Below are 23,167 nucleotides of genomic sequence, written 5' to 3'. Positions count from 1 at the left end.
CACATCATTGCTGTCCCTGCGGGTGGCTGCTGCAGGACACAGGTGCTGGTGGAAATGCTGCGAGCCACCCTTGGCTGCCCAAAATGCTGGGGGCTCTGGAGCAAAACCCTTCCTTGGCCGCCAGCTCCCTCCGATGGAGCGGGAGCAGAGCCACAGCAGGGCCGGGCAAGCTGTGGCCTTTTGGTCCCGCTCCTGGTTGGGGTGACAGGGAGAGAGATGGGGCCGGGGCCCTTCGCTGGCAGCCCCCAGCAGACACCACCCCCACACCCAGGAGCCCGTTCCCCGCCCTGCCCCGGCCGTTTGCCCCGGGCCCCGGCAGTTCCTCCCTCAGCCCCGGCAGCCCCGGCCGTTCCTCCCTCAGCCCCGGCCGTTCCTCCCTCAGCCCTGTTTCCCCGCGGGCCCGGCAGCAACGACCGTTCCTCCCTCAGCCCCGGCCGTTCCTCCTCCCTCAGCCCCGGCCGTTCCTCCCTCAGCCCCGGCCGTTCCTCCCTCAGCCCCGGCCGTTCCTCCCTCAGCCCCGGCCGTTTCCCCCCAGCAGCTCCGACCGTTCCTCCCTCAGCCCCGGCCGTTCCTCCTCCCTCAGCCCCGGCCGTTTTCCCTCAGCCCCGGCCGTTCCTCCTCCCTCAGCCCCGGCCGTTTCCCCTCAGCCCCGGCCGCTCCCAGCCGCCCCGCGGACGCAGAGCCGCAGAGGCCCGGCCGGGGAGGAGCCGAGGCCGGAGCATCTCGGCGTTGGCGGCTCGGGGCTGCCCGGGCCCGGCGGAGCGCCGCGACCCCCGCGCGGTCCCCGCTCACCAGCCCCAGCGCGGCGGGCGGCACCAGCGCCGTGCTGAGCGTGTGCCAGGCGGCCGAGAGCTCCATTCGGGCCGCAGGAAGGGGCGGAGCGGCGCCGGCCGCCACGATGAGCGGCGCCGGGGCCGCGCTGCGGGGGCACCACGCGGCGCTGCGGGAGGGTGAGCGGGCCGGGGCCGGGGCCGGGGCCGGGGCCGGGGCCGGGGCCGGGCGGGGTGGCGGGCCCGGCTGACCGTGCCGCCCCGCAGGGCTGTCGGAGCTGCGCGCCCGGCGGGACGAGCTGAGCGGGCGGATCCGGGCCGAGGAGGTGGAGCGGGGCCGGCTGCAGGCGCGGATCGCGACGCTCACCCGGCGCTTGTCCGACACCAGCGAGAGCCTGGCGGGGCTGCGGTCCACGCGAGCCCACATCGACCGCACCATCGCCGAGATGGACATAGCCTCCGGGGAGGTACTGACAGCGAGCAGCGCCGAGGGCGCTCGGCGCGTTCTTGAGGCTGCAGGAACGGGGGGGACATCGCCCCGAGCAGCTGCCTCGGGAGAGGAGGAGGAGGGACGGCAGCGATCTCTGCTGTCGGTGACCAGGGACAGGACCCGAGGGAATCACTGACTCAGAATAACCTGAGGTGGACAAGGATCACCCAGCCCAGCCCCTGTCCCTTCCCAGACCCCCAAAATCCCACCCTGGGCATCCCTGGCTAAAGGCTCCTGGAGCTCTGGCAGCCTCGGGGCCGTGCCCATTCCCTGGGCAGCCTGGGCAGTGCCAGCACCTCTGGGGAAGAACCTTTCCCTAAGGGTGTGTCTGGGAGGTTTGGCATATACACATCTGTATGTATGTACGTAAGTGTGAACTCCTGCTGTATTTACCTGAAGGTCGGTTGGGAGCACCTCGATGAACCACCACTCCTCCCTGGGTCGTAGCACTGCAGCCAAAACAACTTCCCAGGCCTGGGATGCAGCTCCAGCATACAGATCCCATCACAAGAGGGTTGGGTTGTGTTTTGGTGCTGCTTGGGCTTGGGCAAAGTTTATTGTCCAAATACATCAAAAATCTCTTCTGGAACAGACCCCTAAAAATTACCATCTCAGACCCATGGTTTGGGGGAAAGGAGGAAACCAGTGAAATTACACTGACCCACAATCCTACTATTCAGAGAACAACGGTGCTGATGGAGTTGTTGGCTTGCCACTCTTCCAGCCCAATATTTAGTATAGTTTCTTTCATTTTTAATGGAACAATGTCATTAAAAGAGTCAAATTGTTGGGGTAGTAAAGGGTGGGAAGGAGGCAAACAGCACAAGGGCTGGCACTGTCATTTTTGTTCCTGAGACAGCTCTACTCATTCCCCTTCCCTGTGTGTGTTACTGTCAGGCAGCACTTCATCCCCACAGACAGGGCCACAGCTGAAGTCACTTCTGTATTACACACCAACAGCTTTTATTTCTTTAAAAAAGGATTTTCCTGGCCTCTTTTCAGATAAGTTACCATCTTCCTTCTCTTGGTGACCAGGCAGAGTTGGTGTCAGAAACACTATTTCCTTTATTAGCTGCTGCCTAGATTCTCCTCCCATTTGCATTTTGAATGTGACCAACTACTGTCAGCTCCTTTTCCTCTCCCGAAGTCAGTGTTTTCCCCTGGCAATCACTTTTCAGATGAGACTGGAGATGCTTTCTCAAGTCCTTCAAGACCTGATGGTTTGAAGTGAAAGGGGAAACTCTCATAAAAATTTAAAAGCTTAAAAACTATGTTGTATGTACACAAACAGCCCCTTTAAAAAGAAACCTTACCTGAGATCCAAGTCACACCCCCAGCCTACAGATGAATTCCTGTTTATTGAAATGAACTGACACTCACAGGAGGTAGAAAGAGGTGGTGAGGAGGAGATGCTGGTGTTGTACACACAGAAATTAACACAGTTCCTCTCCTGGTTTGTCACTCCTTGCCTTCTGCCAGCCCCCACAGGATTTCACCTTCTTCCAGGACCTCATCCTGTGGGGCACTCCCTCAGCTCCTCTCAGATCCCTTGGTGAATTCCACAATCTCACAGGAATATAAATTATTTTTGGGACTGTAACCATCACATTTGGTTACAATTGTCCACTGTGTTAAAATTTTTAACTGGTGAGGTGGACAGGCAGCAAGATCTCCTAAATATGCTGTAGTCTAGAGCATAGGAAGTAGGGATGTTACATTATGTACACTGTGTGCTAAAAATAGGAGAAAATGAATAACAGATCTAGTCTGACATAAGGTCACTGTAGATTTCAGTTAGTCTTGAAGTTGGAAACCCAAAATGTGCAGTTTTAATAGTGGAAAAGAGTTGAAACTGGGTCACCTGAGCACAATTTAATACTGGTCTAAAAAGCCCAGATACCAAATCTCCCTTAAAAAAATCCACCCAACCAACCAAAAAATGCCAAACCAAACAAAAACCCCCCAGTCCGCTTCAGGAAGTTCTCTGCCTTGTGCTCCAAAGCAGATAAATTGCTTAAGGCCTTTCATATTCAGAATATGAACACAAACCAGAGAAATTCTTGCACAAATATTTCCACACTGAGACAGAATAACAAATCACCAGGAATTAGAGGCTGAAAGACTGGATAGCCCCTCTTGCTGCAAGGCAGATCAGCTGAATTGGAAGGGAATTCATAAGAGAAACAGTTTATGTAAAAATAAGCTATTTTTATTTCTTTCCCAGATACTGGACAATTCTCAGACATTGCTAGATGTCATGAAGAAGGAAATGGGGGATCTTGGTAAAGCCATTGATCCACAAAACACTTCATTAGGACAACAAATACGTCGACAAAAGCGTTCCTAAACTTCTTCTTCAGCCTGGAATGTCCTGTTGGCCAGAGAGAGCTGCTTTGTGGTGCAAGGATGCCACATTTAATAAAAGCCTGTGCTTTGCAGAAGCAAATTTTCCTTTCAGATGTGCTTTGGTATTAGTCAGAGACCCAGTAAAGCAGATCCTCCAACACTACATGTCAGGGTAGGCATTTACACACAAATACCTGTGCTTCATTTGGAGCACAGCGATCCTGAGGCACATCCCAGGCGGTGACCCATCAGCTGATGCTCCTGCCCTCAGGACTGCCCTCACTCTGCTTTGCCCTGGAGTACCTGGGCAGGGATTAGAGCAGGAGGCTGGGAAGTGCAGAGTGCTGAATTAGCTCCAAGGTGGAGCAGGATCACCAGGAGAAGGAGCAGAGAGTCAGCAGCACGCTCTGCACTCCCACACCCCCGAGAGCTGCCCTGCCCACAGGGCTGCAGGCACAGCATTAACTCACAGAGAACCAGAGCAGTGTTTGAGCTGCAGGACAGTGTTGGCTTTAGCATTCTTTAGCATTCCTCACAGATCCATAGGAGAACTAAGCCAGGGCTAGTTCAGATTCCTTGTCCCTAACTTGAGTTGAAAGCAGCTTTGCTTTACCACCTGCAGTTTTGCAAGAAATAGAGCTGCCTTAAAGTGAGCTGGGCTTTTCTACAGGGGAAGATGCTCATTAGGACCTTTTTTTGCTAGAAAAGCTGTGCTGAAAACTCACCCCTTAAATCTAGCTGTCAGCAGCAGTCTCACATTTTCCCTCATTCTACACCAGTCTCAGCACCTTGCCCTGATTTTATTAACAGGAGAAGCCTCAACACATGGAACTCCATGGTCCTTGTGTCAAGTCCCAGGCAGATGCACTGCAGACACATCTTGCTCCCGGCAAAGTCACACCAGCAGATGATCTCAGATTAGCTTGGAATGGACAAGGAGGTGCAAAACGCTTCTTTGTGGCCCCCCAGCCAACATCTAAAACTACTGAGTAGCTCTTTTTTTTTTTTTTTTTTCTCCTTATCTTTCCAAAAGTATTTAGGCACCCAGGGCAGAAGGGAACAGCTACAAATAGGTATGTCCTAACATTTAATCCTGTGGTTTTCAGTAGAACAACCTTCCCTTGCTGCTACAACAAGACACCAAACCAAGTGCAAGGTATGCAGAGCATTTTCAGTCCACAGAGCAATGTCACTTGAGCAGACATTCATCATCCAAAATAGACAAACCAGTAACCATCAAATTTAATCAAAGATACCAGCCTGTTCGTTTGGATGACGCCCCACTCATTCCATAAAGCCCAAAGAGGCCAGATCTGTTCTCACCACATCTCTTTTAATCCCAGAGTACAAATCACATTAGCAGCACTGCTCCATCTGTTCCAGAGTGCAATTTTGACCCTGAGTTTACAGTAGTAGAAAACTTGAATGGAAGATTCTAGCAGATTCCTTTGCATATTGGCTGCATTAAACAATTACAATAGAACTATAAAAATCCTAGAAAAAACAAAAATAACCCACATTCCTTGTTCAAGTTCTGCAGAAGGAGTGAAACGTCCCTCCTGTGCTTTGACTAGAGGAGCAGAGCAAGTGTGGCTTGAAGGATGTAACCAAGAGAGATCAATCAGATTTGGAACAAAGCAACAAGAGGAACTGGCAAACTGGAGCACAACCAGCAACTCCCAGAGACTGGATGCCAGAGGTGGGAAGGACAGACGAAAGCTATGGCCAATGTTTGGGAATCTTCAAGAGGCTTGAGACAGTCTGGACACTTCTCACTGATTGGTGCAGAAATAACATCTAAAGCTAAAGGCATTCATTGCTCTTCCCATCCCTCCCTCAGGGTGTTCGGTGAACTCCACAAACATGTAACTGGCACATGAATTCCATGATGTTTCAGCGAAACCAGAGCTGGAAACATGCCAAGGGCAAACCATGAACCTTCAGTGGTTTTCCAAACTGACACCAAATGTGTCAAATCACACCCACCTACCTGCCCAGTGCTCCACTGCAGAACCATCCTCCACTGGGGAGAAGGGTTGCAAAAGCTGTCCACACCCTGCACAGTGCCTGGACTCAGACAAGCACTGAGAAAAATCAACATCTATCTGAGGATTACAGATGTCCTTCCCACACTTGCCTAACCAGCAGCTGATCTTGAACAAGGAATACGCAAGGCCACAGGCAGAATAAATCATACGCCTTGAAAGCAGTAATTCGGTCCCAAAATCCAGTGCAAATATTCTCCGAAGATGCCCGAGAGCATCCGGTCCACCCTTGGCAGCAGGATCCGGGAAAGCCGCGGGTTTGGGTGGCGGTTCCCGTGCGGACGCGGCGGCGGCACTGCCCCGTCCTGCCCGGCAGCCTCAGAAATAGAGCGCGGGCTCGCTGCTGAAATCCGAGAGTCCGCCCTTCTCCGCCGGGGTGAGCTGCAGGCAGAGCACAGGGACACCGCGGTCAGAGCCAGCCAAAGGAGCCCCCTCACCCTTGGATGGTGCCTGGGCACCCTGCCCGGGCTAACTGGGTGTGTTTTGTTAGTGCCCCCCTCCAAACGTGCCCTGGAGTATCAGAACGTCCTGCAATGGTTTGGGTTCGGAGGGATCTTATAACCCACCTTGTTCCAACCTCCTGCCAGGGGCAGGGACACCTTCCACTATGCCAGGTCACTCCAAGCCCCATCCAACCCGGCCTTGGACACTACCAGGGATCCAGGGGCAGCCACCTTGCACCAAGGCTTCATCACCATCAAAGGGAATGATTTCTTTCCAATATCTAATCTAAATCTCTTCTTTTTTAGTTTCAAACCATTCCCCCCTTGTCCTATCACCTGCCCATGTTAAAAGAAAAAAAAAACCCTCCCTGTTTTTTATAAGCCCTCTTCAGGCTCTGCAAGGGGCTCTGAGCTCTCCCTGGAACCTTCTCCAATTGAACACCCCCAGCTCTCCCAGCCTGGCTCCAGAGCAGAGGGGCTTCAACCCATGAAGCATCTCTCTGGCCTCCCTCTGGACTTCTTCCAAAACATCCATGCCTTTCCTGCTGAGCACAGAGTGTGCCAGCTGCCTTGAGTTTCCTTCACGCAGCCAGGGAGGGGCAGGTGTGGTAGTGGCAGTGGGACAGTGTGTTGGTCCCTTTGGGAGCAGTGACACAGCTCCCTGGGGAGCAACACAAACACAGGTGTGCAGGGGAAGGCACATCCTGTCCCATCCACTGCCTGGAACAACCCCCACCCCACAAGGAAGCACAAGAGTTGGTTATTTATAGCCTCACCATGACTTGGTTCCCATGGGAATCAGCTTCCTTTGGGAGAGATCCCTCTGCAGCAGGACCCTCATACTTCTGCTCCTGCCACTCGCTGAATTTCACAGAGTGCTTTGGGGTGTAGCTGGATAAATCTGCTGGAAGGAGAAAGATGAGGTAAATATTCCTCACCACCCCAAAAAAAGTGGGACCAGAATCCCAGCAGGGACAGCCTGGAAGCTGCCCATCTGCAGCTCCCTGTTCACCTCCACTAGCATTTCCACCCACGTGGAGCCCCTTATGAGTCTGTGGGAAACATGGGCATTGTCAGACACCACTAGAAACCCACGGTGCCAACACAGTGCCTCACTCACCTGAGTTAGGTGTACTGGGATGCAAAGTGCTGTTTGGGCGTGGAATATAAAAGGTACGAGATTTTTCCTCTGTCTCCAAAGCGTGTCCTTCCTCTTCCTCATCCTCTTCTGCCAGGGAGCTCTCTGAGGGGTACTCAAACATCGTCTGCAAACTTGTCTCGTTGAAAGAGATCTTCATCTGGGCAACAGCAAAGGAGAATTATCAGGGAGAAGCACAAGAGCCCATTGATCCCCATGCTGGCTCTGGCACGGGCCGCTGCACATGCCAGGGCTGCCCCCTGGATTAAAGCAGCCGCTGCAGATCCCCAATCCCTCCCCAAGTGCCTTGGTGGATCTCTTGCCTCGCTGAGGGAAACCCCAAAGGCAGAGCCAAATGGATGGGATGGAGGCAGGAGGCCCAGGGGTCTGGAGCACCTCTGTCTTTGTGCCCTCTGGCAGCACCTCACACTGACACCCAGCAGGAGCTGCCACCATGTCTCTCATGGGAGAGACAAGCAGGAAAGCACCCACATGTTGGAAAGGTGACATTGCTAATTCCTGGTAACTCCTTTGTGTATCCAAGCTCCACAAAACAGAAACATCCATGATCAGGACTGCAGTCCTGATTCTGGCAAAGAGCTATTTAAGCTACATTAAACAGGGCTTAAAACCAGATGTGAGAAGAAGGAAGCAGCTAAAGGAGAGATGGTAACAGCTGGCAGCAGACAGGGAAAATACTGGACAAGGGAAGGCCTAAAAGGTTCTTGTTTAAAACCAGTTTTATCTAGTATTGTCACTAATGACTTCCACCGTAACTGGGAGACTGAGAAATGAAAATGACTCAAACACAAGAGTTCAACAAGGGCTAACTGGAATTTTATGGTCATGAAGAAAACTGGAGAGCAAAAACACTACAAATGGAATTGAGTTTAAGAGCAACCCTTGAACTAAGAAGTTCATCACCTGTGAATAACTGAGGAAGAAAATTTGGGATTGGCTACAGGACTGTAATCATAATTAGGATGCTTCTTAAATAAGCCAGGAATTAAGCAAGGCATTTCTGCTGGAAAGAGGGACTGCCTGGGTAACACGCAGCAGGCAGTGGAATTAACTCCAGATGTGTTTGTCCAAGCTGAAAAGAAAAGCTGAGGCAAAGGTTTGTTCCCCTGCAGCCCTGCCTGTCCTAATCATTACCTACCGCTGTGCTCCAGGGATCTGGTTACAGGTCACCTCAACAGGTGCACAGGAGATTCACTGGCAAAAACTTCACACCAGCAAAAGTGAGGGTGGAGAAAAAGTGTAACAGCTCTTTGTAAGTACTCCAGAAAATAACCACCAAGGAGCAGAGAATTGCTGATGCCAGCACACATCAGACAAATAAGAAGGATAAGCTTGCCAGGAATAAGTTCATGCCAAAAGTAGGGAAGTATTTAGCCAACACAGATCAAGATTCAGGAGCAGCTGTCTAAAAGGGTGTTGTGATCCCTTTACTTCTAAATACAATTAAAATTCAGCTAATAGTGTTATGAACAGAATGGAAAGGATGTGGCAACTTGTGACAGGTAGCAGGAGCCCAGTGGTTCTCATCTCTCCAGATGCTGTGTAATGACAGGCCAAGGGCAAGTGCAGCACATTTATCCCACAATTCTGTCATACAGAAAATCCCCAGAGGCTGCGAAGTGGGACCTGGCCCCAAGCAGCCCTCAAAAACCAATAGTGCCCAGGTGCACCCATTCCCTGTCACAGCAGCAGTCAGAGCACTGGAGTGATATTATTAGGGGTTGCCAAAGTCACACCTGGATGTCCCCAAGGGCCAGGGCTGCCAGCATGTCACAGTGCTGCCCCTGCACAGGAGCCATGGAGCTCTGGAGGGACCAGAGCAGGACGGGGAGCATTTCACTGCTGCTTTTCAGCAAAGCAGCAAGGTCAGCTTAGTTTGAATCTGGGTACCAGAGGGACCAGCTGCAGCTCCTCCACACTGCAAACCACAGCTGGAGCTGGAGCTACTCTGCCCCAGGGCAGGATGGACCTTGGACACAGGCTGGCTCCCTTCCCCTGCTCCCAGGAGAAGCTGGGATGGAAACTGCATGGAGGGAAACAGCTGCCTTTCCCCATTCCCTGCCCCAGCCACTCTGAGTCTCCCCAAATGACACAGAAGAGTAATTCTATTTCAGAGAAAAGGGACTGGAATGAAATGGTCCTGAAGCTGAGAGCATCCCACTTGCTGCTCCCTGAATTTCCCATGCCTGCTGCTGACCTAGATGCTCCCTGATCCGAGCCAGGCTGTCCCTGCTCACAATGTGGTGTCTGTCCTGTGGGGATGAGCCATGCTGCCAGGCACAAAGGCCACCAGGGTGGAGGGCCCAGGGCTCCTGGGAGACCAGGAGCTATCCCAGAACCAGAAAATGCACAGAGGCCACTTACCAGTGCTGCCAATGGCACTGAAGGGCAAGCAGTACTTGGCTAAACATGGAAAACAAAACAGACAGGAGAGATATGCCTTGGGGTTTAGAATTTAAGCTTGGGAGATGGAACTAAATGTTCCTGGTTTTCTGCTATCTGGAGGAAATCTCTAAGAAAAATGACCTTGATTCCAGTTTGGACCAAAGGTGCGTGCAGTGCTGAAGGAGAAAACAGCATCAGCAGGAAGCAAAACCAAAGAGCAGAACGGAGCAGAAACAGCCTGGAGACACCCACATCCCACACAGAGCCCAGAGACAACACCAACAGCCCCAAACTCAACAGCTCCCACTCTCCACAGCCAATTCAAACAGCAGGCAATCCTTGAGCCCTTGACATAATAAGAGCAACCAGCCAGCCCCTGGCACCCAGGGCACAGCTGGGCCAAGATCACCTGCAAGGCTCACACAGGCAGTTGTGAGTGGCACGGGGGCAGCGTGGCACAAGTTCCCCCAAACCACACTGCCCTGCCCTATGGCACATCCCAGCCCCTGCTCCCAGAGCCTGCACCAGGCAGAGGCTGCTGCAGTAGAGCCCTGGGTGTGCCCAGGCAGAGCAAACACGGGGCACAACCAGGCACTGGCACAGGATGGACCCTGGGGCACTCAGTCAGCCCTGCCCATGGGCAGAGAGCCCAAAACCCAAAACCTGCTGTAGCAGCACCTGAGCTCCCCTCTCTAAGCACAAAAGGCTTTCAGGGAAGCACAAAGCAGCTCTGCTTGACCCAGCAGAACATGGAGGGCAAAGCATTCAGGCAAAACCAGGGGACACACAGGGCAGAGAAATGCTCTGAGTGGCTACAGAGCACAGCTGAGTGCTCTGTGCAAGGAACACAGGCAGCTTCAGTCCCAGGAACCAGCCAAAAAGGAAAATCAAGAGCCCAGTCATGGCACAGACAACAGGTTTGCACAGCCAGCAGCACCTTGCCAGACCACAGGGACTTTTATGAGAACACAAAAGGCAACAGGGGACATTTCTTTAGAAGAAAAGCATGTCCCAGCAGAGCCAAGCTCACTGGAGCTCAGCCAGAGGCCTCTGCCCAGCCTGTCTCAGCACTGCTTCCCCTGTTCCTGCACCAGCAGCTGCCAGTTGTGGCAAGGAAGAATTTTGCACCCTTCAGCTGTGGATGTTTGCAGGGATTTGTCACTCTTTGCTCAGGTGGAGGCTTCACCCACAGCTGTGTCACAAACCCAGGGTCCAACACAAACCCATATATACATATATACACATAAATGTATATATAAATACTCTGCCCAACAATCAGACACACTGGAAAGAATAAATCAGGCTTTTCATGAAATATTGTGCTGTTCAACCAATAGGTTCTTGTTGCTATAGCAAAAATAATTTATTTATTTGCCAGGATTTGAACAGTAATGAGTAATATAATATCCAGGAAGGAGAAGCCAGGGCAAACATTGCCCAACAAAGTGTAAATCTGAGTAGTCATGCAGATCTCATTTAGAAAAGGGAAGTCAACCTTGTGTCAGGCTGTCAGAACTTAGGCTGCACCCAGACCAGCCACCAAAGAGCCCCCACATACAGAGATTTATTAAAAACAAAAATAACTGATTTATTGAACCCAACCTACCACATGAACAGTGACAGTCAGCAGCCACCTCACCTCCAAAAGGGAGATAAGAAAGTCTGCAAGGCAGTATTAATGACAGAGCAAAGACCCGATGGCTTCTCATACACCAGGGACCTCTGTGGAAGTCTCTGGGGGTTAATCTTGCATCCTCAGCTCCAGAAGAAATCTCCTTACTGTGGCTTTTCTCCATTTGCTGCTTGGCTGATGAGCCAAAGCCAAAGTGATAACTAGGGTGTTTACACCTTTTAAACTGAAACCTCTTTGACAATCCAAATCCTCACCTTGTAACAGCCAGAAAAAAGTAACTGATCTAGGCATTAAAAGAATAAAATAATCCTATAATTATATTCCAGCAGGGAGAGTCTGAGTCAGTGTCAGCATTTGATCCCCATCACAGCAGCCCAGACAGGGGGGCTGAGAAGGACTGAGCCCCTCTCCCCTCCCTGTGAGTGGTTCCCATCTCCTAAACCCGGGGCTCCTGCTGGAGTTGCCTTCCCTGCTCTGTCCTTGAGCAGGATGGGATGGCAAGTGGTGAAGCACAAGCTGAGCTCCATCCCTGCCCCTGTGCCATCCCACAGCACCTCCAGCACGTCCCAACCCAACAAGGGCCTCACCAGATCCAAACAGCTGAGCAGCACCAGGGATCAAGACCTGCTCTCTTCACGTACTGAATTTTCCTCTCATCATCCTCTGTCCTCAACAATTGCCAAGTGACAAATCCAGGGACTGCACTGATTCCCCAGGACACGCAGGGGCTGCCAGGAGCTGCTGGGTGTGATTTAAAGCAGCTTTTCACACCTGCTCTATCACAGGATCACAGAATAAGCTGAGTTGGAAGGGACCCACCAGGATCACCCAGCCCAGCCCCTGTCCCTGCCCAGACCCCCCAAAATTCCACCTGGGCATCCCTGGCAGCGCTGGCCAAAGGCTCCTGGAGCTCTGGCAGCCTCGGGGCCGTGCCCATTCCCTGGGCAGCCTGGGCAGTGCCAGCACCTCTGGGGGAAGAACCTTTCCTGCTCTCCAGCCTGAGCTGCCCTGGCCCAGCTCCAGCTGTGCCCTGGCTCCTGTCCCTGGTCACCAAGACAAGAGATCAGTGTCTACCCTGCCTTTCCCCCCGACAAGGAAGTTGCCTCCTCTCAGCAGCACAGGAGGCTTTGGCTGGTACCTGCAGGAAAGGTGGACAAGCCAGCATGAACACAAAGCAGGGGTCGACATGTCTGAGGCATCAAGCACAAACAAAGCAAGTGTTCTGAAGAACCTTGTGCTCCCGTGCCACCTCACATCGAGGGACGTTTGCTGCTGCACTGGTTGTCTAAAGATTGGGTCAAGGAGGCACAGGACATCACCTGATACCTGAAACTGCAGCCAGCTGGGAGTGTCAGCAAGCCCGTGCACACAGAGCATCCCAGGGAGGGCTGCAGAGAGCCCCCAGCAGGGCAGGAAAGCTGCTCAAGCTCCAAACCCATGGGGTTGGTGGGTGGAGGCTCAGGACCTGTACAAAGAGGAGGTTCTAACACAGAACAACCTCCCAGCTGCCACAGAGTGAGAGGGAAGGTCTCTGCACAGACAAGTAACTGCTTGTGAGACTGGAAACAGGGTAGAAGCAAAGCTTTTATAGAGTGGACCTTCAGTTTTTTCACAACAGCCTGCAGTCAATGATCTAGACAGCTCCCATGAAAAGAAACTTTTAGATAAAGGATTTTGGGGAAAATTAGCCATTTTTTTGGAGTTAGAAATGAGCTCGTCTCTGTGCTTGTCATGAAAACAATAATGTGTCAGCCCAATTGCTGAATAACTCCAGGCACAGACTATGTGGGTAGCCTGAAATAGTGCCCTGGGGACTGCAGAATCACCAGCACATCACCAAGGCATTTGCTATCATTCAGAAGATAAGGAGCTTTTGTGCCTCTAAAGCCCTTCCTTGACACACAAAGAAAGGGTTTTTCCCTGACAAATATCCCTACAACAGAGGGGACTTGAGGCTTGGTTCCTAAATCAGATTAACCCTGTACTGCAATGGCTGAAGCATTCTACATATGCCCAGGAAACTGCAGATGGCAGTTCAGAAATGTACTTTTCTGTCATTCTGAACTAAAAGAAGAGTTTTGGGGAACTGGAACTATGACACCACAGAATCACTTGATCATGCTTTTCCAAGAAGTATTTCCTGAGAGTATCACTGACTTTTGCTCAGCCATTAACTGCACCTCAGTGAGTTACTGAGTAGAGCTAAGAGCACTAAAGATTTACAGCAGGAGCACGTCAGGGAAGCCCTGTGTGGCTGGCAAAGGAGACATTTCCTTCAGGATCACATCCCAGCTCCCAAGCCACAAGGCAAAACAAGAAAGTCTCCATTTACAAGGCAGCCCACAAAGCCAGCTCTGTGTAATCAATATGCTGAAGCACATGGCAGATAGGAGCAATGCATGGAGATTCGAAATATTAAACTCCTTGTGCAAGACATGGGCAAGTTTCAAATTCCTGATGAGAAGTGACAGGGTAGGGACTGCCCTGAGAGCATGTGGGGCAGGTGGCTTGCTTAACTCTTCCTTCACTGTGCAGGACAAGGGGAGATTCCAGTGTCCACAAGCACAGCTGGAGCCCCAGTGTGCCAGGGCACAGAGCAGCCCTTTAGTCCTCTTCACATCTGCAGGCAGAGGAGTCAGAGCCTTCCACAGCTTAACAAGCAACTCAAAAATTTCTTACTTGGCCCCTAAGAGCTGGACAAATCTCCCTACTTGTACAAAACAAATCTCATCTGAATGCACTAAGGGAGCAGGATAAGCAAGGTACAATTAGTGTCAAGACTTGGTGTCCCTATGAAAGCCACACAGAGCTCCCCAACAGCACAGGAGCTCTGAGTACAGGCAGCTCTGAGCAGCCTATTTGTAGCTACAACGAGGTGCAGTGCTGGGAGCTGCCGCCCATAAACATTTCTGTGCAACCCAGACTGCCCAAAGCAGCTCACAAAAATACCTGGGTTTGGTGCTGGAATGGGACCCATGGAGCATCATTCCATGGGAAATAGAGAGAGGCTGGGAGCAGAATTATTTCCCACCCTGTCAAGGAGCTCATTCAGGACCAGAGGCTCCCATGATTTGAACAGTATCACCTGCACAACAGAGTTCATGTCTCTCTTGCCCTCGCTCTCTTTTAACATGCAAAAAGAACTTCCTCGATGAGAAGCAAGTGCAGCAGGTTCACCAGGAGCCTCAGGGATGTGCCCTCAGAGCTGCATTTTCAGCAGCTGCAAGAAACACCATTTCCCTACACAAACAAGTGTTTTGTCTGAGATATTTCCTACGTTCTTACAATGCCCACAAAACAGCAGCTCCATCCTGCCAAGTTCCCAAGATCATCCGAAGGGCACTTCTCGGAAAACATCAGCACCAAGTTCCTCCAGCCCAGATTTTCCCAGGATGTTTGTGAAGTTGGTCTGTGTGATCCAGACACTTCATGTGACTCTTCCTACATAAACTGGCAAACAGGGATATCCTCCCAGCCCCATAGACTGCTGCAGTCACTGGAAGTCTGGGTCGTAAATAGGTTTTAAATTCAGGTTTCACTTGGGAGGGGGGTGAGTACAACCCGAGGTGAAGGAGATGCTGCTGCAGCAGCTCTTACCCAGATTTCCTTTACTGCTACTGCACCTAGAAACTAAATATTTTCATTTTCCTTACTGTTCCCCATATACAACACAGACCAGCAGGACTCCTGCCCCAACCACCCCAGTGTCCTTCCTCTGCTCTCCTCAGAACACCATGACCACGTATGAAAAAAAAACAGAGTGGAAAGGAAAATCCAAACCTAAACAAACTGAATCCTTGAGATGGAGGGAAATTATAAACCATCTCCAATCTGGTCCACAGATTAGGGAAACTGATTAAGAAAACGTTAACTGTAATCCTCGTGATTAGAGTTCAGAGCACAAAGTACTTCAAATCTCCTCTTGAGCTCTGGGGCAGGCTGAGCCCTGAGCACGTCCTAACCAGCTTCAAAGCCAGGCTCGGCTCTATTTGCGTTAAGAGTTTCTATTTTAGCCCATCTGTCCATTCCCTGCAGTGCTGACAGCAGCAGGCAGAACATAGGGGCAAGAGAACCAGGGGAATTTGGGACCAGCTCAGACTCTCACTGCGGCATGGGAAGAAGCTTGGGAGTGGTGAGGCCATGCAGAGCTTCAATCACAGAAAGTTTCCCACTACAGAGATGAGATAAATCTGACTCAGACTCTGCCAGGGTTTCATACAACAAAGTCCCAGCACTTCAAGGTGCTGGCATGTAGTGGGGAAACAAAAAACCACCCACTGCTCCACTGACAGCCTCGGGGGCAGCTTGTGAAGTGGTTTAAAAGCTGTAACTGCAGCAAATTCTGATTTCCAGGCTTCAGTTATCAACATCACAAAAAAAAATAAAAATCTGTGGACTTAGCAAAGGGCAGGAAAATGGCCCTGTCTGGGTGAAAGAGCCTGCTGCCATCTGACAGCTAATGGAGATCATCTCTGCAGGGGAGGGGCCACACTTCATCATCCAAGACACATTTCCCGAGCATGACTTATCACTGCTGACCTCATCTCCTAAAAATGCAATACATCCATGTCAGATACTGCTACAGCCCCTCCTTAAAGGTGGCAGATGAATCTGCCCCAGCAGAACATGGTCAGAGACAGAAAATAGAACAGGAACATGCAGTTCTCCAAGAGCTAAAGAAGACAAATCTCTGCCCTGACCCCTCCAAAACACAGAGATGACATAATCAAATGAATTTTTGCAGAGCAATTTTTTCTTCTACTACCAGATTAGTTTACTTGTGTTATGGTTAATTTATGTTTGTTATACATTGCCAAAAAAAAAAAAAAAAACAAAACCAAAAAAACCAACCAAAAAAACCCCAAACTTCAGGCAGCCACCAGTATTTAGACTCCACACTGTGCAGACTTGCTCCAAACAGGTCTGGGCAGCAGCTGAAAATGTTGATCCCTGCCAACATCCCAAACCTACACCTGGTTCTCACAGGAGACCGTCTCCAGCAGAACTGAACAGATGGAAAACTACAGAGCAAGAAGTTCAGCAGGTTAGACAAAGAAAGCTGTTGTCCATGATCAAAACTGAGGGGCATTTAAAATAATTTTTAACAGACTTTTAAGTGGGAATTTGGAAGCCACATTCAGGCATTACGCAGCTCAAAAGATTAGGACATGGACCATGCTAAAATTTGTGTAAGCTGGAACTTTTTGAAGTTCAGCTGAACATCTTTGAAGACAGTTTAGCTTTGGACTCCAACTGTTTGGATCCCAGCAGCCTTGTTCCCGTAATCCCTGCTCACACTGGGCTGTGACTCGCCTGCCAGCACACGGCAAACTGCCAGCAGTGACAAGCACTAAACATTAAATCCATCAACAACCTGATGTCTGTTGGCTCTCAGGTCCTGTTATTCACAGGGCTTTGGCTGGCCCGGCCAGATCTCATTCACCTTCCTTGCAGGATCTCCAGGAGGTACCAGATCCTGGAGAGGAAAACACTTGGGACGCCCTGCAGGAGTGACACACTGAAGGAGCAGGGCCAGGGCAGAGTCCAGCCTCCAGCCAGAGCAGAGCCTGAAGCCCAAAGCCAGTGACTGCTCGTGAGGAGCCCAGCTGGCTCTGCAGTGCTCTGTCCTTCCCTAGCTCTCACTCCACACACCAACCACATGTGCTGCAGAAACCCAGATTTCTATCTCACTGACAACTTTATTGCATGTTATTCTGGCAGGTAACCAAACCACCACTGACTCTTGTCAGCTTAGATGAGCAGGATTTTATCCTCTGAGATCCCAAAGATCCACATCCTGCAGCAAAGCCTTCCCTTCCTCCTGGCACTGTTGACATGCCTTTACTTCTCTGCAATAACAGAGTACAAAGAGGAGCCCTGAGCAGAGGTCACTAATAGTAACAGTATGCTGCATCCTCTGCCCCATTCCCAGTTTAGAATAAAGGTCAGTAGGTCTCCTTCCATCCCTGCACATGTATCCTGTCCTCTCTGAGAGCTCAGCCAGCTCCTCCAGCAGCTCCTGGCACGTCCCTTCGGAGCTGCAAACACTTCTCAGCCCGTCCCACCCACACTGCTTTATCTGAACTGCTGGTGGTACTGCCTGGAGAGCTCCCAAAACAGCCCCGGAGCAGATCAACAGCCCTGAAGGACACCTGAGCTCATGCAGGAGCACAGGAGCTCCAGCTCATCCATCCCCCAGGGTGAGCAGGGCTGGGGCTCTGCCCTCCACCTGCAGACCCTGATGTGTCCCATCCCACACAGCCCCACACTGACCTTCACAGCCCCTGTCCCCCCACAGCAGCTCCACAACAGAGCTGGGGACGGATTTTTTTATTTCCAATACATCATCTTCCTCTCCCTCACCAAGCTCCGGCTTCAACCCCCAAACTAACAGCTGCTTCACATATCTGAAGGTCTGGAAGGAGCAATAAAGCTGTTTATCCTGAAAGGCCTTGAAGCAGCAGCATCCCCCAGGCCACAGCAGAGTCACAAGTCCTACAGCCACTGTCAGCAGCCAGGAGCAGGGGCTGAAGGTCCCTCTGTGCAGAGCAGTGCTGGAACCACTCCCAGGCTGTCCCAGCCACCCTCCCAGAAAGCCATGGAGGATGTGGATCAGGGGACAGGCACCGCATCAGCTCGACTTTGCTGGCACCACTACCACAGTCAGGCAATCAGTGGCCACACATGAGGATGGAAAAGGGAGGCTGAATTTCTACATTTGAAGAAAAACACTATTTGCATCTCAGAGGACAGTGGGGTCCAACTGGCAGGGCTGACACCCTCCTTCCTAATAAATCATTACCCCTGACTGCATAGCCATTGATCCACAGCATTTGCAGACTGTGCTGACCTGCTGTTTATCTCCCAGATTCCTGCTGGGCATCAGCAAACAGTTAAACTTTTCCAAGTTCTTGAAGCTTCACTATGCACTACTTTCTTGAGTATGGAGCATAATTAAAGACCTTTTAAAAGCAAGGTTTGGAAAGGAAGATGCTTGGCACAAGAAGGGCTTGTTCACCCCAAAAGACACAGAAGCTGCTCACTAAAACCAGCATCAGGTTTTGACACCCAAAAAGGAAAGGGGATTGGTTTTAACTGACAACTGCAGCTCCCTGCTCACAAGAACAGTCTGTTTTTGCTCAATTCAGGCCAAAATCAAGTTTCTGAAAACCCCGACACAGCTACAAAACAGAACTCTTGTTTTTGGCTGGTTGCCTTGGAGACACAGAGTGATCTCTTGGGAAGAAACCAAGGAATGCATCTTAATACAAGCTCCTTCCTTTTCAGGCATCAGCACTCAGCCTTATTACCCAGAGTAAAGCCACAAACATCCTCCAGGTCAAGAGTAAACAGAAATCTTTCCATTTGTCCCCATCAGCATCTTCTAGACCTTGGCTACAAAGTCATACTGTGCTTGACTGAGCAGGAAGGAAGTGAAAGAAAAATGGGTGTTTCTCCCATACCACATTTAATTTCACCCAGAAACTTGTATCTTGACTACTTTCCTTCAGCTCCATCTTATTTTTCAAAGGGTCCCTATTTGTTTCAGCTTCCCAAGTTCTGCAAATATAACAGGCAGTCCCTCCTTCGCCTTTTAATCTGTCTCCTCTCAGAAACCAAATGTTTACACAAATTCTCCTGGAGGATAACCCCACATACAGTTCTTAGGGAACAGCTGCGTGTGCACCTTGCAGTATTTGGCACCTGAGCTGCACAGCAGGACAATTAGTCCTGCTAAGCTGATAAGAACAGGGGCAGAGAAGCTCCATGACCTTTCCAATGCCACAAAAATCCACCAGTGACACACAAAACAGTAGTTAACCAATATCACACGATATTTTAGGCTGGGAAAGGTCCTCTGGAGGTCTCTAGCCCAAACTCCTATCTTAAGCAAGACTGACCTGCCAGTTGCTCGAAGCTTTTCCCTGGCAAGTTTCGGACAGCTCCAAGGCTGGTCATGGCACGGCTTTTCTGGGTTTGACCGACCAAAAATCAATTCAGTCACTGCACTGGACTTGTGCTCAACTCCCTCCCTCCTTTTAGTACTGTTATGGACACCTTCCACTGTGCACCATTTAACTGGTTTTACTTGAGGCTTTGTTCTTTGTGCCCCAACAACATCCCCCGCTCAGAAAAATCAGAAGTAGGGTTTACCCACATATGACCATCCCACAAGATTCCCTCTGTGTCCTCTGCTCCATCCTAAGAGCACTCACAACTATAACATGCTGTATTAATATTTTCACCATTTATACCACACACTTGATTTGGTATCAATCCAATTAACACCCCAAACTGAACCTGAACAGAGCCAAAACAGCTGCAATGAGTGCAAGCCAGCAGGTGTTTAAGCAGCAGAACAACTCCAGTCTGACCAAGAATTTCCCTGTAGAAAAACTAGGAAAAGCTACAGGAGCACTGAGCAAGAATCATCACTCTCTGCTCATTTGCTGGTTCTGGATCTCAAGGTGCTCCAGCCCTGCTCCCTGCATTAGTCACCATCAAATTACCACAGGCTGCATGTGCTTAGGGAGGAATTTGACAGCAGCACTCCCTGCCTCCCTTCAAATGAGATGCATCCTGCTCAAAGGATTGACTCAAATTATAATGCTCAGCGCCTCAGGCACCCATGTGCATTCAGTCCCTCAGTTATCTACCTGGATTTGGGTAACGGAAATGTCCCACAACAATTCCCACTGTGGAAAAACGTCACATCACAGCCCTAAAGTGGGGATCTGCCACCTCAGGGTGCTGCCTTCAGAGCCCAACAACTCTCCCCTACTCCTCGTATCACGTCCAGATGCATTTCAACAAGCCTCACAAAGATTAATTCTCAATTTAGGGCTCACAAGGATCTACGTTACTCCCCAAGAGTGAGAAAATCTGGTATTTGCTCACTCCAAAGGCATTTGGAACAATCAGCATCTCCTGGACCTTCAGAGCTGTAGCTGTACATTCAGAAGGAGCAGGTGGTATAATCCTATCAATGGGAGTTAAGTTCTTACTGATCTCTTTCTACCTAATCGAGACCTAATTCTTGAGCCTCTATCAATAGATCACTAATGCAGGAAAATGCCAATACTACACTGCCCAGGGGACCAAGAGCAGCTCAACATGTCCAACCCCTCAGACACATCGAGCAGAGCAGGAGGGCAAGCCCACAGCTGCTCCAAACAAGCAGCTCCCCCTGATTCCCTAAATTCCTGAAATACTTTACTTTCCATTATCGTATCTCGAAGAAGGGCTGGGGTGGGAGAGGCTCTGCAGCTGTTGCAGGGCACATCCCACCCTCGGCTGCTTTGTGGGACAGACCTCAGTGCCCCCTCCATGAGGGCAAATTCTGTTTAATACACCAAGTTCCATCTCCCAGCTATGATCCTCAGGCTCCCTTTAAACTTCCAGGAGACAGTAAAAGCAAACAAGACACTGGGCTTGCAGAGTTGCAAGCTCTCCTAATATTGGATACGAGAAATATTAATCTCTGGTTCCTTTCTCACCATTCTGAAATGTCCTTTGCATCAGTGTGGTGGAGTTCCACCTTCACTCTCCTGTTTCCCACCAGCCCCACGGCTTCACTTCAGAGCCCGTTTTACCCCCAGCTTCAGCCGGGCTGAGGGCATCCTCTGGCTCCCACAAGGGGCAAACACACTGCCCGTGTTCCCAGCAGCGCCTCATGAGCAGCCAAACCCAAAGCAGCCCCGAGCCATCTGTAGCTTGGCTGCTGGGCACAGAACGCCCGGTTACCTTCTTGCGGCGCGAGCCCGTCTTGCTCATGCAGGACCTCTCCAGGGACAGGTACCCTCCGATCACTTCAATCTCGTTCACCGTGGGGTAGCGCTTTTTATGGGCCGTCCCCACTTGAGGCCCATCAGCGTTCTCCACGGCTTTGCCTCTTCCTTTGCTCTCCTCCTCCTCCTCCTCTTCCTCCCGCTGCGGCCTTCCGCTGGCATCAGCGAGAGCCTGCAGCCCCGGGGCCACGGGCTTCCTTTTGGGCACGACAGTGAAGGTGCTGCCTCCCCGCTGCTGGGGGGCAGAGTGTGGTTTGTAGAGGGGCACAGAGGAAAACTCCATCTCCAGGTCAGGGCCGGCTCCTCCGGGCTGATCCGCCAAGCTCGCCGTCCTCGCAGCCGGGCCGGCCCCGCTGTCCGGCTCCACAATGTCATCGATGTAAGTCACAGGGACCGACGGATCCAGAGGCGCCGGCGGGGAAGTGATGGGCTCTTCCTGCTCCGGGCCGGGAGCCCTCGGGGGCTCCGTGGGCGCCTTCCCCTCCGAGGGCGCTGGCGGCGGCCCCGGCCTGGCAATCGGGGCGGGCGGCCGGGCCGGGCTGCCCTCCCGGCGGGGCACGAAGATGAAGGAATTGCGCGAATTCAGGCGCAGCTTGGCCAGAGCCTGTGCCTGCAGGTCGTGGGCCGGGATGGCCGCCAAGTCGGGTTTGGGGGCCGGGTGGATTTCGAAGGAGCCCCCGGCCCGCGGGGCTGAGGCGGAGAGCGGCCGAGTGGCACTGGGGGCCGGGCTGGCGCTGGGCAGGGGCGACACGGCCACCTCGGCCTCCTCCGGCTTTGGCCTCCTGGCGTTGGCTCTGGCGTGGGAAGGGCTGGCGGATGGCACGGGCGGCCCCCGGGGCGTCGCGGGGCGGCCGGCGGGGACAGCAGCGGGCTCGGGGAGGCGGGCGCCGGGGGGCTGCCCCCGGGGTGTGACCGTGAAGGAGTTGGGGCTGATCTTGTGCACAAAGCAGTTGGCCTGAGGGGCCACAGCCTTGGGGGCAGCTGGGACCGCCGGGGGGGCTGCAGCCCGGGGGGGAGCCGGGGCGGGCTGGGGGGCTGCGGGCTGGGGGGTGACAGCCCGGGGAGGTGGTGCGGGCTGGGGGGTGACAGCCCGGGGAGGTGGTGCGGGCTGGGGGGTGACAGCCCGCGGGGAGACTGTGGGCGGCGGAGTGACAACGCGCGGGGGGACCGTGGGCGGAGGGGTGACAGCCCGAGGTGCCGCCGGCTGCGGGACCGCGGGTTGGGGAGAAGCCGGCTGCGGGACCGCGGGTTGGGGAGCCGCCGGCACCGCAGGGGGGGTGGCGGCCCGGGGGGAAGCGGGGAGCGGCGGAGGGGTGGCCGGGACCGCCGGCGGAGATGCCGGTGCCGCCTTTGGCGCCGGAGCCCGGGGGAAGCCGGGTCCCTTCTGGAGGGGCGCGGGGGCGCGGGGGGAGCCGGGCCCCGCGGGCGGAGCGGCCCGAGCAGCGCCCGGTCCCACCTGCGGCGTGGCCGCGGCGCCGCCGGTCCCGGGCAGCGCGTCCCCAGCGCGGCGTCGGCGGCCCCGCGGCCGCTGCCCGAACTTCTCCAGGAGGCGGCTGACGGTGCCCGGCTCGGCCGCCTCGGGCGGCTCCGGCGGCTCGGCCGTCTCGTAGATGACGACCTGCTCGGCGCGGATCTCGGCGAGCGCGGCGCCGCGCCGGGCCAGCAGCTCCCGCAGCGGGTCGTTGCCGGCCGGGTCCCGGCGGCGGGCGGGCGGCGCATCCCCCGCGGCGAAGCAGGCGGCGGGGTCGGCGCGGGACTCGATGATGAGGATGTTGTCGGCGCGGATGGTGCGGATGCCGGGCACGGCGCTGTACAGCTCCAGCAGCTGCTGCAGCGGCCGCGCCGCGCCGCCGGGCCCGGGCCGCCCCTGCCGCAGCCGGCGCCGCTCGCTCTCCAGCCGCATGAAGGGGTTCTCGCGGAGCGGGCCCAGGCTCTCCGCCACCACCAGCCGCTCCCCGGCCGGGGGCTCGGGCTCGCCGCCCGCCCCGGCCAGCTTGGCCCGCTTGCGCTCCAGGATCTCCCGCTGCCAGGCGGGCGCTGCCCGCGGCCCGGCGCCGAGCGGCGGCTCCGCGCTGCTCATGGCGGCGGCGCTGGGGCTCTGCGGGCCG

General features: G+C 53.1%; 3 protein-coding genes across 5 annotated transcripts in view; 1 reads left to right on the top strand and 2 right to left on the bottom strand.

The window, feature by feature from the left end:
• The window catches only part of ANAPC2 (anaphase promoting complex subunit 2), a 9,919-nt gene extending 9,052 nt beyond the window's left edge, over positions 1–867 (bottom strand). Inside the window, exon 1 of the mRNA XM_021547662.4 lies at positions 793–867. Coding sequence (XP_021403337.2) covers positions 793–858 — 66 coding nt within the window. The 5' untranslated portion in view covers positions 859–867. The remainder of the gene's footprint in view (positions 1–792) is intronic.
• Positions 816–3,706, top strand: SSNA1 (SS nuclear autoantigen 1). Of its 2 annotated transcripts, none has more exons than XM_077787839.2 (3): positions 816–950; positions 1,038–1,237; positions 3,485–3,706. In XM_077787839.2, exons 1-3 carry the CDS (start codon positions 899–901, stop codon positions 3,605–3,607), a joined length of 375 nt encoding a protein of 124 aa, XP_077643965.1. In that variant the 5' UTR covers positions 816–898; the 3' UTR covers positions 3,608–3,706. The 2 variants fall into 2 exon arrangements, with proteins under 2 accessions (XP_077643965.1, XP_085450148.1); XM_085594022.1 differs by having other exon boundaries at positions 1,038–1,269.
• TPRN (taperin) lies at positions 3,448–23,167 on the bottom strand. Of its 2 annotated transcripts, none has more exons than XM_085594016.1 (4): positions 21,016–23,166; positions 7,215–7,392; positions 6,871–6,995; positions 3,448–6,032 (listed from the first exon to the last, which is right to left on the bottom strand). In XM_085594016.1, the coding sequence occupies exons 1-4, from the start codon at positions 23,137–23,139 to the stop codon at positions 5,970–5,972; spliced, it is 2,490 nt and encodes an 829-aa protein (XP_085450142.1). In that variant the 5' UTR covers positions 23,140–23,166; the 3' UTR covers positions 3,448–5,969. The 2 variants fall into 2 exon arrangements, with proteins under 2 accessions (XP_085450142.1, XP_085450141.1); XM_085594015.1 differs by having other exon boundaries at positions 4,921–6,032; positions 6,871–6,998; positions 21,016–23,167.

This window comes from Lonchura striata, chromosome 17 (genome assembly GCF_050655825.1).
Source record: "Lonchura striata isolate lonStrDom1 chromosome 17, ASM5065582v1, whole genome shotgun sequence".
Classification (NCBI taxonomy): Eukaryota; Metazoa; Chordata; class Aves; order Passeriformes; family Estrildidae; genus Lonchura; species Lonchura striata.
Note: the sequence above shows the minus strand (reverse complement) of the source record. Positions and strands in the feature narration are given on the sequence as shown.

Coding starts and splice junctions, on each gene's coding strand:
- SSNA1 (XM_077787839.2), top strand. CDS start 899: ATGAGCGGCGCCGGGGCCGCGCTGCGGGGGCACCACGCGGCGCTGCGG. Junction 951..1,037: donor CCACGCGGCGCTGCGGGAGG/GTGAGCGGGCCG, acceptor GCCGCCCCGCAG/GGCTGTCGGAGCTGCGCGCC. Junction 1,238..3,484: donor TGGACATAGCCTCCGGGGAG/GTACTGACAGCG, acceptor TTTCTTTCCCAG/ATACTGGACAATTCTCAGAC.
- TPRN (XM_085594015.1), bottom strand. CDS start 23,139: ATGAGCAGCGCGGAGCCGCCGCTCGGCGCCGGGCCGCGGGCAGCGCCC. Junction 7,393..21,015: donor CGGGCTCGCGCCGCAAGAAG/GTAACCGGGCGT, acceptor GCTGTTGCCCAG/ATGAAGATCTCTTTCAACGA. Junction 6,999..7,214: donor TCCCAGTACACCTAACTCAG/GTGAGTGAGGCA, acceptor TTCTCCTTCCAG/CAGATTTATCCAGCTACACC.